Source organism: Dama dama, chromosome 14, assembly GCF_033118175.1.
Source record: "Dama dama isolate Ldn47 chromosome 14, ASM3311817v1, whole genome shotgun sequence".
In the NCBI taxonomy this organism is placed as follows: Eukaryota; Metazoa; Chordata; class Mammalia; order Artiodactyla; family Cervidae; genus Dama; species Dama dama.
The window spans coordinates 43,991,906-44,008,901 of NC_083694.1; the positions used below are offsets into that span (position 1 = coordinate 43,991,906).

At 60.0% G+C, this 16,996-nt stretch overlaps 1 protein-coding gene across 3 annotated transcripts in view; it reads right to left on the minus strand.

Annotated features, from left to right (window-relative positions):
• ESPN (espin) overlaps positions 1 to 16,996 on the minus strand; it is a 33,685-nt gene that overhangs the window by 6,319 nt on the left and 10,370 nt on the right. Inside the window, exons 3-12 of one of the 3 annotated variants that reach the window (XM_061160509.1) lie at positions 11,607 to 11,793; positions 11,301 to 11,483; positions 11,009 to 11,140; positions 8,046 to 8,247; positions 6,880 to 7,151; positions 4,065 to 4,226; positions 3,782 to 3,974; positions 2,482 to 2,508; positions 1,215 to 1,360; positions 868 to 1,131 (exon numbers count right to left, since the gene is read on the minus strand). In XM_061160509.1, coding sequence (XP_061016492.1) covers positions 868 to 1,131; positions 1,215 to 1,360; positions 2,482 to 2,508; positions 3,782 to 3,974; positions 4,065 to 4,226; positions 6,880 to 7,151; positions 8,046 to 8,247; positions 11,009 to 11,140; positions 11,301 to 11,483; positions 11,607 to 11,793 — 1,768 coding nt within the window. Of the gene's footprint in view, positions 1 to 867; positions 1,132 to 1,214; positions 1,361 to 2,481; positions 2,509 to 3,781; positions 4,227 to 6,879; positions 7,152 to 8,045; positions 8,248 to 11,008; positions 11,141 to 11,300; positions 11,484 to 11,606; positions 11,794 to 16,996 lie in introns of all 3 variants that reach the window. The other 2 variants (XM_061160510.1, XM_061160508.1) reach the window with 2 other exon arrangements.

The window sequence follows — 16,996 nt, forward strand, 5'->3', positions numbered from 1 at the left end:
AAATGGCAACCCACTCCAGTGTTCTTGCCTGGAGAATCCCAGGGATGGGGTCACACAGAGTCGGACACGACTGAAGTGACTTAGCAGCAGTAGCAGCAGCAAGTCCACCCCAAACCCAAGTATTAATAGGATGGTGGATCTCAGGCTGCCCCAGTCTTCTGCCCTCCCCAGTAGAGCACCTCCTCATTTGACCTGTTTTGTCTCCCTGGGGGCATTTATCACGCTACTAAGGTGCTGTGTTTGCTTATTGGTTGACACCCCCCCCCCCCCACCGCCACAGCCACCTTAAGAGCAGGCCCTGACATATTCACTGTGAATCCCCGGTGGATACAACAGTGTGCGATAAACAAGACCACGCCCAGGGGATGTTTGTTCAGCAGATGAAGGGCAAACTATCCTGCCAGCCAGTGATGGTGACAGATGAGAAGCCTGAAGCTGGATGAGGCAGTTCAGGAAAGGGGCCCAGGGCAGTCTGAATACGACCAAAAGCCTCCTGCCGTCCTTAGGATGAGTCAGCCTCACCTGAGAGCTTGTTGGAAGTGAAGAAGCCCAGCCCCACCCAGAGGACCTGAACCACAATAGTCATGCTAACAAGATCACAAGCGATTTGAGGGCACTTTAGAGCTTGATAAACATTGCCTTCTCATCAAGGGACAGGCAGTTGGGAGGAGGTGGGGGTAGTGCTGGCGGTGGAGACTGGGAACAGTCCCAGGAGAGGGGTGGTGGTCCAACCTTGCTTTTCCCCAAAGGTCTTGGGAGCCGTCTGAGGCTGAAAGGGCCCGGAGTAGATTGGGGGATGGTGTGGGGGAGAGGCGACGGGCCTAGGTGCAGACCCCAGGGCGCTCTGGGAAGCCCTTCCCCACCCACCTTCCGCCTCTGCTCCTCCTCCTCCTGCATCTTCAGCTGCAGCTTGCGCACCATCACCTGGCGCTTCCACTCGGGGATGGGCCGTCCCTGCTCGTCGTACGTGGGGATGAGCCCCTCCACGTCCAGCTGCACGCCCGGCGCAGGGGTGGCGGGCGGCGCCGGCGCCACGCTGCCATTGAGCAATGGCTGGGACCCCACGGCCGGCGGGGTGGGGCTCCGGGCCCGTGACGGTGCCGGCGACGCCAGCAGCAGCGGCGATTCCAGCTACGGGGAGAAGCGGCGGGGCTGAGTGCTGGGCAAACGGGAGCGAGGGGAACCGGGGCGGGGCCGCCTGTCGCGTCTCCTACCTGGGAGGCCGGCTGCCCACTTCCAGAGAACACCGTGGTCAGCCCCTTGCTCTGCGGCGTGGGCTTCAGACTCTTGCCTGCCTTGATCTCAGCCAGCAGCTCCGAATTGTCGCCCGTCGGGGACATCATGTTGAAAGACTTGGTGCCTGCGCGGAGGCAGGAGAGGAGACGCTGGCCCGGTGTGGGGCCCGCAGCCCCACCGCCCCCCACCTGCCCTCTGCTGCCGCCTCCCCAAGTCAGGGCGGGCCCGGCCTTCCCTTGGGCTCAGAGGGCAGCTCTCCAGGTCCTGCCCCTCCACCCCGGCAGCTCTCGGGGACCCCAGAGGCGGGTCCTCCTCGGCTGGCAGCCAGTGCGGCCCCACCATCCTCCCGGCCCTACTCACGGGGTGTGGGGCCCCCACCTGGAGGCCCCTGGGAGTTCATGATAGCTCCTGGGCCTGCCCTGGCAACTCTAGTGAATGTCTCCGCCCAGCGTACTGACTGCCCAGCTCCAAACACTACCTGTGGCCAGCCACCTGACCTTTGTCCCAGGTTCCCTGGCGCAGCCCGACCAGGGTGGAGTCTCCCCTCTGACCCTCTCTGCATCAGCAAAGCCTAGTGACCCTTGGACTGAGTCACCTGGGGCTTCCCTGGCTCTAGACACTGGACCCTGGATCCCACAACCTGGTCGGCCCCCTCCCACCCCACCCCCACGCCCACAGACAGACATCCGCGCAGACACACTGGTTGCAAGCCCGGAGCACAGTTATGGCAAAGCGCAGCTCACTTCTGGCGGCCCCAGGAGAGCCGAGCCCTAACTAAGGCTATGGGGTGGGGGCACTTAGGAAGAAGGGCCAAGCGGATGACATGCAAATACGTGGAGCGGAGTTTGCATTTTCCGACGAGGCCGTTTGAAGAGGGTTGTCTTTCGAGCCGGAGGAGGGGTCAGGACTCGGTGAGGGGTAAAAAAAGGGGGACCAACAGCTTCCAGGTCCCCGGGGTTGGGGATCACCGAGCACAATAGTGGGAGGGGGAAAAAAGACAAAAAGTGCTGATGGGCGCCGGCTGCCGGCTCATTTCTTTAGGTTACACCTTCAGCCGCGCACAGAATGCGCACGCGCAGGTGGGAGTAGCGGCGGTCCAGCCGGTGGCGTCCGACACCCCTCACCTGCCGGCCCCTCCTCCTGTCCTTTCCTCGAGCCCCCAGCCCCTCCAGCCTGACTTATCCTGAGCCTGCCCTGAGCCCCGCCCCCGCGCCTCAGCCGGGAGCCGCGCACGCAGCTACTCACTCTTCCTGTGTCTCAGGACTCTCACTTCTAGGGACGGAGAGGAGAGAAGCGACAGAGAAGTTAGGGGAGGGAGGGGGCTGGGGTGAGGCCAGAACAGCAGGGAAAGCGGGAGGAGGGGAGGGAGGGAGATACCCAGCGAGGCCGGGGAGAGGAGGAACTTTGTGGTCCATCTGTCCCTGGCTCAGGCTGCGCTGGGGCTCCACAAGGGTGGTCTGCTCAGTTCTCAGCTTTGTTGTGCTCTGAGAGCTGGGCTGGGCTGCCATGGGCCCTGGGCCCCCTCGCCAGGGCCTCAATCTTGGCATTGGTTGGGATAGGGCACCCAGCCCAGGCTCTGCTGCGAAGGGGTGTCTGGAGAAGCCCAGAGTCCATTTTTCTTCTGTTCCTAGCTTCAGCCTTGCTCCACACTGCCAAGGGAAGACACTGACCCCAAAGCTGGAGGCGCAACTGATGGTGAACATGCTACCATGGCTCCAGTCTGCAGGGGCTTGGCTCCATAGGTACCCAGGGAGCCCAGGCTGGCCCTACCTGGAATCCTACTGCAGCCTCTCATGCCCTAGTCAGGGAGATGAAGCTTTGGATGGTGGTTTTAACCACGATCCTGGCACCGAGTGGCTGGGTGAGGAAGGCATCTCTGCCACCCACTGAGGCTGGAATGGAAGCATCAGCACCCAGATACTACCTCCTGGGCCTGCTGGGGGCCCTGACATGCAGGTGGCCCCACATTTCAGAAAAGAAGCCCGGGAATCCTGGTCATTGGTCTAGCTCTTTAAAAAGGATGATGCTCGGGGGTGTCACCAGGAGGGGGAGGGCAGGGTATGATGGACAGCTGCCCCCCCCCCTCCCCATAGCTAAGCCTGGGAATGTATAATGGCTAGCTCAGGAGAACAAGAGAAAGCGGCCAGGAGTGGAAGAGTCACCCCGGAGAAATATGGGGCAGGAAGAAGTCTGCCCAGCAACACTGCCTCCTTGAAGCTAATTCTACTTCTCTGAGCTTCCCTCTAGCACCAGCCTGCCACCAGAGCTGGGAGGCCTTCCCTACTGGGCCAGAGGCAGCGGGCAGGACCAAAGAGGGCAGGGGACTTGCCCCAGATCACACAGCACAGTCCTGCTCTGACAAGAGCTGAAGCAACTCCGAGCCTTCCCTTAGGGTCAAGTCCTCATTGGGGTAGGGGCTGCAGAAAGATCAAGTAGGTAAAGAGGAAGCACCAGAATAGTGGCAGCTGGGGGAGGGGGTGGTCTAGGTTTCCCTCCCGGTTCAGGGCCAGCGCCGCCCTCCACCCCTCAACCAGCCCCTACTCACTGCCAGTGGAGGAAGAGGAACGACGCTGCCCGCAGCCGGGGCCCGAGCCCTCGAAGGGCAGAGGCGGAGCAGGCGGCGGTGAGCTCAGGGCCTCCGGCAGGGGCGGCGGCGGGGGCGGCGGGGGCAGCTCCCTGGATGCCTTGGGGTCCGCGCCACAGCCGTTGTGCACGTGGTTTCCCGGGAGCAGCGCCGCCTGCGGGGGAGCCGAGGGGCCAGCGAGTGAGACGCGGGCGGCACGGCCGGGTCCCGGGCGGCCGGCGGGCGCGGGCTGGCGGGCACGCACCTCCTCGCTGTGCGCCATGCCCGGGCGTGCGACCAGCGGCTCCCCGGGGTGGCGGCCCAGCTGGCGGTAGTAGTCCCCCGTGCTGGGCTGCTTGCTGAAGGCGCGGGGCTTGCGGCCGGAGTCCTGCCTCCGCAGCCCGTTGCGGCCGTCGCGGGAGCTGGGCTGCGGGAAGACAGCGGGCGGAGTGAGCCCTGGGCACTCGTCCCTTACGCCTCCCAGCGCTTCACCTTCCGGGGGCTCACGGTCCCCGACCCTTCTGTTCTCAGAGCGAGGATTGGGGCGAAGGTACCCGGAGCCTCGGTGAAAGGGCAGGCCCGGTTGGCCGCACAGGGAGGGGTTCTGGGCGCCGGCCAAGGGGCGCAGGAGCCCCTACGGAGGCTAGAAGGGGCGGGCCCGGGGACGGGGTGACCCAGCCCGAACGCCGGGGGCGGGGGAGGGGGCCGAAGCAGGGGTAGCTCCCGGCCTCGGCAGCGCCAGGGCCTGAGCCGCACAGCGGCCCCCAGATGGTCCCCCGCGCGCCTTTCTTGCGGGGGTCCCACGCCGAGGAAGCCCACTCGAGAGCCCGCGTCCTGCTGCGCTCCTGTTTGCCCAGGGCCCTCGGCGGGCCGGCCCGGGGCCGCGTCTGCTCCTACCTGCGACTGTTCCGGTGGCCCCCCGCTGCGCACCTGGCTGTGGGGGCGGCATCGACCCGACACCTGCGCTACCTGATCCCTCTGCTCAGGTTACAGCCCAGCCCGCCCGCCCGACCGCACCCTCGAGCGCCGAAGAGCTCTGTCGGCCTGACATCACCCAGAGCCTGCCAATACTCGGCCAAACCCCCCAAACAGTCGGGAATGCCACGGGGGAGGGGGGTCGCCAGCTGCTGGGCCAAACCTGGCCTCCGTGCCTACCCCGCGGGCCAGATGTGGTCTCGTTCCCGCTGCACCTCTCTCCCTCCGCTTCGCGCTGAGCACCCCAGCCTCCATCCGCCAGAGACAATTCGGACCTCACCGTGGGCACCCCCATGTTTGGCCCCCCGGGGTTCCGGGTCACGCCCCCGCTCTTCCCCTCCCGCATCTGGAAACCATCGCGGTCTGCGTAAGGGACACCGACACTCGCGCCCGAGACTCGGGTTTCAGGGGCGGCAGTGCGGGTTCGGGTGACAGCGCGGGCGGCCCGCCCCGTCGCAGCCGACCCCCACAAAGCCCAGCCCGGGAAGAAAGACAAGAGGCGGAGGGGCCAAAGGCCAAGTCTCCTAGCAGGGGCTGTCCCCTGCCCCACTCTCAGTCCGCGCGTCCCCGCGGTGGCCCCGGACCTTCCGAGCTCCACCCGGCAGGGCTCACGTTGCAAGGAAACGCGACACCGCAGGATTCATTTTCTGGGCCGGCCTGCCCCCTACGCGCCCCCTGCAGCCCCGAGGCGCGGACGCCGCGACCCGGTTCCTGCCCGCCGTCGGGGAAAAAGCCGCGGCGGGGGGGCGGAGCACACAAAGAGACCTTTGTGGAGCGACCCAGCGCCTGCCTCCCGGCACGCACACACCCGGGAGGGGCGCGGGACAGCGCAGTCCTGGTCCTAGCTGAGGGGAGCGGAGGGGAGCGAGCGGGGCCGGGCCACCCGTCCTGCGGCTGGGGGCTGAGAGCGGAGCCCACCTGCCTGGCCGGGAAAGTCTACTGGCCCAAGGCACCCTGCAGGCCTCTCCTGGGCCCCCTCCACCTTCCAGAGATGAAAGGGGAAGCCACTGAAGGCCTGGTCTGAGGTGGCAAGAAGCGGGTTGGCGGGTGGCCTTGCAGGGACTGTATCCTTCCCTTCCCCCACCCGGTGGTCGTGTGACCTGGGTCACCTGTGGGAATTGGTTACTGAGCTTGGCTCTGGAGAGCTTGCCTTGGGCTTGAGAGAGAACTACAAGGTTAAGGCTCCCACAGGACCTTAGAGGGGCTCTATTCTTTACCCCAGACTCAGTCACCTGGGGTCTCAGGGGCCCTCCCCTCTCAGACCAGCCTGGTTTTCTCCTCTTGGCCAGAACTCCAGGGCTCCTCCTTCCCAGCCTCCGAGCCGCCCAGGACTCTGAGCTGTCCATGCCAGCCCTCTGTCCCTTCCCCTGCTCCAAAGCCTCGGCCAGGATCCTATAAGCTCTGCATCATGGGTCCCTCACACTCAGAGCGCCCCCCCTGAACTCAGCCCCTTCTCACTAGCTTGCTTCTCCCCAGGGAGAGACCCCATCTTAGGACCGGCTTGTCTATTCACCTGGGAGCTGAAGCCTCAAACTGGGGAGCCATCCTCCACATTACCCCCTGCCTCCAGCCCCCACTACTGAGAGTGCTGAGCCCTGCTGGTGCTCCCTTCTGGTGCTCCCTTCCACTCTCCTCCAACCCTCACCTTCACTACTGCCTGCATCTCCCACCTGGAAGACACTCCCTTGGGAGCCATTCTCCCTCTGTGCCCAGAGCTGGGTACATGTAGGTCTGAGGGGAGGCAGTTTACACGTATTCTCTGCCATCTCCATGAGCACCCTGCTCCTCTGGGCAAGATGGGGTGAGGATCCAGCTCCTGAGAGGCATGGCTATCAGGGTATACGTTCCTTCATGCCTCTCCTGCTCCCCATCTCCCCAAAGGGTGGTAGCTGTGTCTTCCTTGTCTCCCTGTCTCCAGCATCCAGCCCTGGGTCGCCATGGAACTGAGCAGAAGTTTTGACTCCTGAACAGGCCACTGGACCAGGGACCCCCCATCCCTTGCCCTGTACCCACGAGCCGGGCTAGCTGTTGGCCTCCACCGTCCCCCATCAGCCCCCTCCCAGATCTGGAGGGAGGCAGGCTGTGTGGGGGTAGGATTTCACTACCTCCTTCTTGAAGGCCTCAGTCTCCACGTGTCGGAGTTTGTTCTTCGTCTGCAGGTAGATGTCAGCAGCTTTTAGCCCTTCAGGGGGCTTGGGAGCTGGGAAGCCTGGTGGGGGTGGGGGCAGCTGGGTGCCTGGGGGTGGGGGTGGTGGAGGGAAGCCGGGTGGTGGCGGTGGTGCTTTGGTTTTCTCCACCTTGCCATGGGGCAGGTCCGGCTCTGGGCTCAGCATGTCCATGTAGCTCTGTATGTCTGCTGCTCTTGGGCTGGGAGCCCCTGAGAGGGAGGGAAAGATGGGTTGGGGAGTTTTCAGAAAGGCTGACCCCCAGCTGGAGACCCCTCTTCTGCCTGGAAATGACCTGCCACCGGGGGAGGCTGGCTCCAGTGGAACTTGGCATGCATGGCTCCACTGCAGGTCCACCATCACCCTGGCCCTGCCCACCCGCAGCCCTGCACTGTGCTCAGGTGGGAGGGGCGCTGGCAGAGGGTCTGGGCTCTAGGATGGGCTTACAGGGCAGAGCCACCTGGAGGGCAGAGGGGTGGCTCCTCAGGACAGATCTGGCAGGGCAGGTGGCAGGAGTATGGACGGCCACACCCCAGCTTTGCAGGGTGCCCGTCAGCTCTGCAGGCTACCACCTGGTGGCCTGAATCTGGCATCACACCTAAGCTAGGGCGTGGTCCGCATGTGTGGACACACGTGCCTGGCTTCTGCCCGAGTGTGCATTCATGTGTGTTCACGAATGTGCGTACATGCTTCTTTGTACTTATGAGTGTGTTTGCATTAGACCTGGGGTCTATGAGTGTGTGCAGGTAGTATAGGTGTGGGCACATGTCTGTGTATTCATATTTATAGATTGTGTGTACACCTGTATAAGTGTGCACTCGAGTGTGGGTAGGCATGTGTAATATCTGGGGAACTTGTGTGATGAATTGTAAGTGGGGTGCATGTAGCTTCTGTGCGTGGGAGGGTACCTGTGGATGTACAGGCAAGTTTGTGATGGACACACAAGCATGAGTGTCACCTGTCCTCACCAGAAGCAGCGTCCCCTCCTGGTGACCTGGGCAGTCTCCGGTGTCAGCCATGGGCACGGAAGGTCCAGGGGTGGCCCTGAGGGCCCACTGGGCTGGCTCTCATCTGCTCCCCCTCCCACCTCCTCCAGGCCCACTCACCACGCACAGAGCGCTGGCCCTTGACACTCGAGTGGCTGGAGGAGCAGGAGTCGTAGTTGGAGAGAGTGCTGGTGGGAGAGCTGAGGTCAAAGTTCGGCGGCTGGACCGACATGGTGGTATTGGGCGAGGACATGCCCGAGTCAGGCTGCTTGGTCTCCAGGTCAGCGGATGGATCCCGGGACAGCACGCGGTGCTCCACACTCTGAGTGGGAGAGGAGGCCGTAAGGGCAATCCTGCCCCAAAGACCAGCATATTCTGGGCCGGGGTCCTGCCGTGTGACCTCGGTCAAGCCACTTGCCTTTCTGGGCTCCCTTCCCTGTCATGAGAATGTCTCTTCTCAGGTTCTTCCCAGGCTGAGATTCAAACCCAGCCCCCCAACAGCAGGACCGTGGGTTCCTGGGAAACTCCCAGCCCTGGCTGGTCTCATCTCGGGGGTTGGGGACCACCAGAAGAGAGGGCACTGGGCTGGACTCCAAGCGAGGGCACCCATGGCACCAGCCTTCCCCTTTCTTACTAGCGGGCAGAGGGCCCAGGCTCCAGTGCAGCGAGGGGGCATAGGCACTGAGTGGGTGAGAACATCTGAGCAGCTGGAGATAGGGGAGGGGTGCACAGCACCCACAACTTGCAGGAAAGACTGATCCCCCAGGATGGGCCAGCAACCCCCATCTCTCCGTGCTGGCTTGGAGCAAACTCCATCACCAGCCCAGCCCCAGTCTCCTGATGGACCCTTTGGGGAAAGGGTGGGGCCTGGGGTGGCCTAGCTGAGCTAGGTCAGCGTGAGCTCAGCCATCCCCCACCACTGCCCCTGCCTGTGCCCACGACCTGACCCTCCCACCTGGGAGCAGGCTAGGGTGGGGGCTCTGCTTACGTTGCCCATGTTGGCCCTGCTGCCGGCAAGACTGCTGCTTGTTCGCTTGCTGCCTCCAGCCCAGGCCTGCTCCTCCCTGCCCTGAGCCCCCTCCCTGCCTGAGAAGTGTCACAGGCCCCCCGGGAATGGTAGGCAGGCCTGGCACCAGGTAACAGCTCAGCAGCCACACTCATTGGCCCCGTAATTAGGGGCTCTGCAGGAGTGTTTGCCTTTTCTGGGCCAGTATCCTCCATGGCTTGGATCTGTCACAACACAGCTGGGCCCGCCTAGTGAGGGGACCAGCGTCTCCCCACCCCACCCAGTTCAGCGGGGCCAGGCCCTGCTGCCCAAGCCATGAGCCACGGGGAACCATAGGAGCTGAGCTGGGGCGGCAGCCTAAAGCTGCCCGGCCTTCCTTGGCTGGCAGCAGTGGGCACCAGGGGTGCCCAGCCCTGACCTGGGGATAACAGAGGTTAGGGGCAAGGGCTTTACAGCCTGGGGGGATGATTTCAAATTTCATCTTCCCCACTTACTAGCTCCATGCATGACCTTTCTGTCCCTTGTCCTTTCTGTCTGCACCTAAAACTCTTCATCTGTAAGTGGGAGTAACAGTACTTCCTGCCTCATTATGTTGCAACAAATATTTTAAAAGTGAGTGAAGTGCCAGTGCATGGTAGCCAGTAAATACCATATGTGTCAACTGACAATATTAATATACAGTGCATATTAACTGCGATTACACCATAAAGCACTAGGCAGGATACCTACTGCAGTCAGAATTCAAGGAGTGGTTCTTGTTTGCTCATTGCATGCAGCCAAAGCTTCCATTAGGAGGCACTGTTCCCCCCACCCCCAAACAATTTCAGATATTCTCAGTGGAAAGGAGCCCACCCTAGTGCAGAAATGCCCTTCACAATGTCCACTTCTGCTTGTATACCCCAGTGACAGGTTGCTCACTACCTAAAGCATCACTACTTTCTCTGGGTGGCCCTTTCTTGGCGGGGGGTGAGTTCTTCCTTGGGACCAGCGCAGTCTCTGACCCCTGAGCCTTGCTGTGCTCTGAGGTCCCCAGAACCAGCGTGTCCCCATGTGCTCGAAGGCAGGGCATGCGTGCAGTGCTCTGGGCAAGAGGTCATCGGCCCTCTCTCCCCCAGCTTCATTTCGCAGCTCCTCTCATGGCCAAGCTGCCCCCTCTGAAGATGCCTGTGAAACCAGCCCTCTTTCCTCCCCTCCTGCACCAGATGAGGCAGAGCCCTGGGCTGGGAGCCACCCACACCTGAGCTCAAGTCCCAGTGGGTTACTTCATGGCTTTGTAACCATAATAAAATAATTTGAAAAGAGTAACACAGCTTTGCAATTATGAAGTAGCCATGCAGTGAGCAAACATGCAGAGTAGTGGTGAAGAGTGGGATCTCCAGGTTAGGCCACTGGGTCTCCCCAAAACTCAGCTTACCCACCTGTGAAATGGGGACAGTAGCACTTCCTACCTCAGAGGATGGTACGTATGCGTGTACGCACTCAGTTGTGTCCAACTCTTTGCAACCCCATGGACTGCAAAGAGTCCACTGCAACCCCCGGTGGACTATAGCCCACCAGGCTCCTCTGTCCGTGAGATTCTCCAGGCAAGAATATTGGAGTGGGTTGCCCTGCCCTTCTCCAGAGGATCTTCCTGACCCAGGGTTCGAACCCTCGACTCTGACTTCTCCTGCATTGGCAGGCGGGTTCTTTACCACTAGCACCACCCGGGAAGCCTGAGAGTTAAATGAGCTAATTAATACCTGGGGGCAGGTGAATGCACTTTACTGTTCCCATTGTGTGTAAGTGTCGTTTATCCGAGCCTTGGGTCTCTTCAGGATGAGGCTGGTCCTCTTTCCCTCGATATTTCTGCCTCCATCCCCTCACTCCCCAGGAGTCAGTGGTCCTGGGCTGAGAGGTCATGTGGGGTAGTGGTCTAGGTCACTTATTCCTGTGACCTTGGGCAAGGGGCTTCACTTTCCTGAACCTCAGCTTCTTCCGTGGCAAAAGGGGTAACAACACGTACCCCTTGGTGGAGGTGGGGGCAGGGTGGGGGGGTGCAATGACGCGGTGAGGTGGGGGAGCAGCGCCCTGGGCGTACCAGGTTCTCCACGGTGCGCAGGTAACGAGTGCAGTGGCTGTGGCCGTTGTAGTCCGCGAGGTCGGCGGCCGTGTACCCGTCGCGGTCGCGGACGTCCAGCTCCGCGCCGTTGACTACCAGGATCTGGCAGCACTGCAGGGGCGCGCAGTGAGGACCCCTGGCCCATAGCCGGAACCTCGGCGCGGGGGGCAGAGCTGTGCTGCGAGCGGGGCGCCAGCAGAGGGCGCCCGCCCCTCCCGTTCTCTCCTGGCCTCCGGGCCACGCCCCGGGCCCGCCCCCGCCCCGCCCTCACCTCCAGCTCCCCGTTCTCGGCGGCGTCATGCAGCGGGGTCCCGCCCCACAGATCGGCCGCGATCTCGCCGCCGTGCAACAGGAGCCAGCTGAGCACTTTGGCGTGGCCGCGGCTGGCCGCGAAATGCATGGCCGTGGCGCCGTCCTTGTCCTTCTCCGACAGGCTCACATCGGTGCAGCTCACCTGGGAGAGAGGGGGCGGGGGCAGAGAGGGGCGGGGACTGGGCGCCAGCCCCTCCTATCCCCGCCCCAGTCCCGTACAGGCCCCGCCTCCCCGGACCCCGCCCCGACGTGTCCCCGAGCTCACCAGCCACACGATGACCGAGGTGTGGCCCATCTGCGCTGCGGCGTGCAGCGGGGTCATGCCATCGTGGGCGCTCAGGTGCGGGTCCGCGGCGCACTCCTGCACCAGGTACTGCGTCACTTCTAGGTGGCCCTCCTGGCACGCCAGGTACAGGGGCGTGGCACCGTTCTTGGTTTGGGCATTCACTCCCCTGCGGAATACGTAGCACCCACCGTGGGCTCTCAGCGCCCACCCCCCTCCAAAGCCTCCTTCGCCCCTTGACCGCTCCCGGGGAGCTCTGGAGGGTAACTGGAGAAGACCTAGTCGCTGGACCTGGCTGCCCAACTCCCTTTGGACACAGTCCTGTGCCAGCCTTCCTGGGTGGGGGCCTTCTGGCTTGCTCCCCACCTACCCCTCGCGGCCTCCTTTCCACAGTGCATGTCTAGTCTCTGCCCTCAGTAAACAACTCGCCTTTTTCCAAGGTCTACAAGAATGCTGTGATCTGGCCTCCCCCTACCTTTTCAGCCACATGGATCCACTGTCACTGTGAGTCCTCACACCTGCTGTCTGACCTCTGTGTCTTTGATTACACCCCCCCTCTGACTTGGGATGCTCTTCCCATCTCTCTTGAAAACTCAGTACAGGTTCTTCCCTGGTGGTCCAGTGACTAAGACCACACGTTCCCAAGGCAGGGGGCCCGGGGTTCCATCCTTGGCCAGGGAACTAGATCCCTTATGCTGCAACTAAGCCCTGGTGCAGCCAAATAAATAAAGACATATTTTTTAAAAAGACTCAGTACAGATCCCTCCTTCACGAGGCTTGTTCCACTACAAGAACAGGCTTTTCCAGCCTCCGTGCCCCATACGGCCCTGGGTTCACTCCATGGGCCACCTGTCATGCCCAGTGGATCAAAACTTGTTATGGCCTCTGCCGCCCCCAGAAGACTGAACTCCCAGAGGGCAGAGTGGTAATGTCGCCAGATAAAACACAAAAAAATCTGAACTTTGGATGTGCTTAGTCACTCAGTCCTGTGCAATGCTTTGCGACGCCATGAACTGTATCCTGCCAGGCTCCTCTGTCCATGGAATTTTCCAGACCAGAATACTGGAGTGGGTTGCTATTTCCTTCTCCAGGGTATCTTCCTGACCCAGGGAATGAACCTGCGTCTCCTGCATCGGCAGGTGGATTCTTTACCACTGAGCCACCAGAGACAACAAATAATTTTCTAGTATAAGTATATGCCCAATGGGCATGCGGACATACATATTCTAAACTGTTAATTGTTGTTTATCCAAAATTAAAATAGTCTTGTGGTTGTTGTCAGTCTGGCCACCCTACAGGTGAATGCCATCCACTGAGCATGTCCCAGGTGCCATGACACTAGCAGGCAGATTCTCAGTGAACACCCTACCTTAAGTCCTGCTATCATTCCCATTTTGCAGAGGGGCTCAGGGGCTGTGACTTGCCAAAGGTCACACAGCTGGTAAGTGGTGCTTGGGCACACACCTGTCTGTGTGATGCAGGGCCAGGTGCAGAGCAAGAACCAAGGGAGTGGGGGAGGGGCAGTTTCCTGTCTTCACTCCCCCAGGCTTCTCTCGGGCCTCACTTGCAGCTGTCACTGCCCCTCATCCCTGCTCCCAACTCCCACAGAAGGGTCTTAACTGGAGAGCCACTCTCAAGAAGTGGAGTGCTGCTGGGGAATAGGGACGCTGGCCTGGCAGCTGGCAGAGCCTCAGTTTTTCTGACTTCACAATGGGTGTGGACACCAGGGTGTAGTTACCGGATATGAGCACAAGGTGGAGCCACAATCTAGGCCCAGACCCAGGAGCTCCCGGTGGATCCAGGATGGAGGGTTGGGGAAGAGTATGAGCTAAGTCCCTCTGGGCTGGGTCAGGACTCTGGGCCTCAGGAACTGCAATTTTTACCCTCCCACCCGGTATGCCTCCCCCATCTATTTGCTTACGACGTCAATCACACACTCCACCCCCACCATCTACGCCCTCCCTCCCTCATCCAGCTGCCAGCCATGTGCCCATTAATGAGGGCACCAGGCCACCCAGCCCTCCTCTACCTGGGCCCCCACTCCATCATGCACCCTCTTGCCACCCACCCATGACTTGGCCCCTCCCTCTCACATACCCCTCGGGCCCTCAGCTGACATCCCCCTGTCCCTAAGACCCCATCCCCGTCCACTTTCCTGCCCCCTGCCCCCTGCCCAGGCTGCCCACAGCCCCCCCGGGCACCAAGCCCCAGCTCTATCCATCCTCCTGACACTCAGCCTGGGACCCTGCCTGGCTGCCCTCCATTACCCCACCTGTGTCACGGTGGAGTGGGGTGATGAGTCCCCACCCACACGCCGTACCTGGAGAAGGTGCTGGCTCTCAGCCACCAGCCTCCACGCCCCAGTGCCAGCGTCCCCCGCCCCTCCCCCCGCCATTCACATGCTGGTGCTTCAGGAGGAGCCTGTTTAATATTTCATGACTGACACTCCATGGCCTGAATTATTCACCTCGTAACCAAGGCACGAATTGTGGTGCTGGAGAAGACTCAGAGTCCCCTGGACTGCAAGGAGATCAAATCAGTCAACCCTAAAGGAAATCAACCCTGAATATTCATTAGAAGGACTGACGCTGAAGCTGAAGCTCCAATCCTTTGGCCACCTGATGTGAAGAGCTGACTCACTAGAAGAGACTCTGATGCTGGGAAAGATTGAAGGCAGGAGAAGAAGGGGACGACAGAGGATGAGATGGTTGGATGGCATCACTGACTTGATGGACATGAGTTTGAGCAAACTCTGGGAGATAGTGAAGGATAGAGGAATCTGGTGACCCTACAGTCCACAGGGTTGCAAAGAGTCAGAAATGACTTAGTAGGGACTGAACAACAAAGACCAAGGCACAGCAAGTGCTGGGGTCCCGGGGATTGGTGACTGGAGGGTCCACTACCCAGGGCCCACTGGGCTCTCGAGGGAGGCCTGAGACAATGCACACAGCTCAGGGCACTAGATCTGCCCGAAGCCTTGTTTTCCCAGTCCTTCCTGCTCAGCAAGTAACTCATGACCCACGGGTGTCCAGCCAGCCTGAGATCTCAGAAGGTCTCAGAAGCTGGCGTAGAGCAGGACCTGAGCAGGAGGTGGCAGTCCAGCCCATAGCCTCCCACCAGGCCACTGGTTGACACCCCATCCAGAGGCTCTGCTAGAAAGTAAATGCTCAGTAACCCATTCTAGAGTCACAGCCCTCAGCCTGGGAGACCCCAGATCATGGAGCAGGTTCGCAGATGAGCTGGGGTGGGAAAGGGGGTTCTGGCCTTATTCCCCTCTTCTACATCAGCCTAGAGGCAAGTAGAATGGGCACCCTCACTCTCACTGAAGCACACTACAAAAACATGGATGAAAGACTTCCTTGGTGGTCCTGGGGCTGAGACTCCAAGCTCCCAATGAAGGGGGCTCAGGTTCGATCCCTGGTCACCCTGGTCAGGGAACTAGAGCCTGCGTGCCGCCACTAAGACCCAGAGCAGCCAAATAAATACATAAATAAATACTTTAAAAAATATGGATGGGCACAAGGAATGAAATAATGAGTTTAGATGGAGAGAGAAGTGAATTTATGTAGTAGTATACATATAAGGTTATGTGCATATATATGTTATGTATAGGGTAGTATCGGTTCAGTTCAGTATACATATACATAACTAGTATATGTTATGTAGCATATGTATAAGTTATATATAAGGATTAACACTTAACAGGGATAGCCAGTACCATCCACTGAACAATTGCTCTGTGCTGAGCATGGAAGGGAGCACAGTACACGTGTCCCCCATCTAGTCCGCCTAATGCCCTTATAAGGGAAGTGTTAGCATCATTTCCCTTTTACAGAGGAGACTGAGAGTTAGGCTCACTTGAGAGGCAGAGGGGGCCGCAGTGTGAGAAGGGCCTGGCCTGTGGGCTGCTTGCAAGCAGTGTCTTGCATCCGGTCTCCATTCACAAAGCCGTCTATGAAGTAAGGATAATAATCGACCCTGAGACATGCTTGGAGAGCCCTTGGCAAGGCCTAGCACCTTCCATGTGTTTTAGGATCCCTCTTCCCTGTGCCTCTGGCGGGGGGCACTGTGGGCCTGGGGTATCCAGGCTCCACCAAGCATAGGTCAGGCTGGGCAGCATTTTGACCATGGGGAGTCACTGGAGCATAGGGGTGGGGTCTCGGGAGACCCCACCTGGCTCCAGCCCATCGAGTTCTGGCCATAGTGGTGCCATGGGTAACCGGTCCAGTCCAAGCCCCTGCCCTTTGCCCTGACTTTGCAGTTTGCAGGGCCAGGCGTGTTCTTTACCTTCCTGGGCCTCAGTTTCCACACAGGACAAATGGGTATTACAGTTGTGGTCTCTTCATGCCTCTTGTGAGAGACAAAGGGGAAAACTTTGGAAAATAGCAAATTTTCTCCCAGGGAGGCAGGTCTTGGCTTCCTGGTACCGCTGCCCCTGTCTGACCTAACAACCCCCTCAAGGCCCTCCAGGCCTCAACACCATCACCTCCACACTACCAGCCTCATCTGCTCTCCCCTCCTTGCTCCTGAACATCTGCTCCTCTTGGTACCAACAAGCTCAGGCCAGGTCTTCTCAGCCTCCTTGGCTGGGTAGGCCCTGCATGGCCCCCTGACCTCCAAATGTTGGGGTGCCTCAAAACTTCCTTTCTAAACTCTGCTCCTGGTGAGGTCATCTATTTCCTGGGGTCAAAGGCCACCTGTACCTAATGCCACTCATCTCTCCCGCTTGGACCTGGAGTACATGCGGCAACCCCCTCAGCCCATTCAACCATCCAGGCATTGAGCAGTTTCTTGAAATTCACATGCTTTTTTTTTCTTTTTAATTTTTTAAAAAATTTTGGCCATTCCCTGTGTATTGTGGGATCTTAGTTCTCCAACCAGGGGTCAAACCCACCCCCTTGGCCCTGAAAGCACAGAGTCCTGACCACTGGGAATTCACCCTTTACATGCTTTCACATGGAACAAATCTCTCCACACTCCCTCACCCCACCCTTTTGGTCCCCATTTCAGTAAAGGACACCAGGCCACCCTCCCTTGAGTCCAAGCTCTCGGAGTCTTTGAAAACCCTTGACTTCTTTTCAAAGTCTGAGTTTCCCTAGCAACCATCACATAAATCAAGATGTATACTTTTATTCCTCTTGGGAACAAAGATGATATGGACAGACTGTAACTATTAAGTCATCCTTGATGACACAAAAGAAACATGGAATGCTCGGAAGGGTTTGTTGAAAATCTCCACCCAGGACTGGCCGGCAGCTTACTGCAACTGTTGCCACGAGGAACAAGGACTGAGCTGCCCACGGAGGCAGACCCCGGTCACAGAACAGCATCTTCAGTATCCTCCCCACTGGCAATAATTTCTGCCCCCAGGG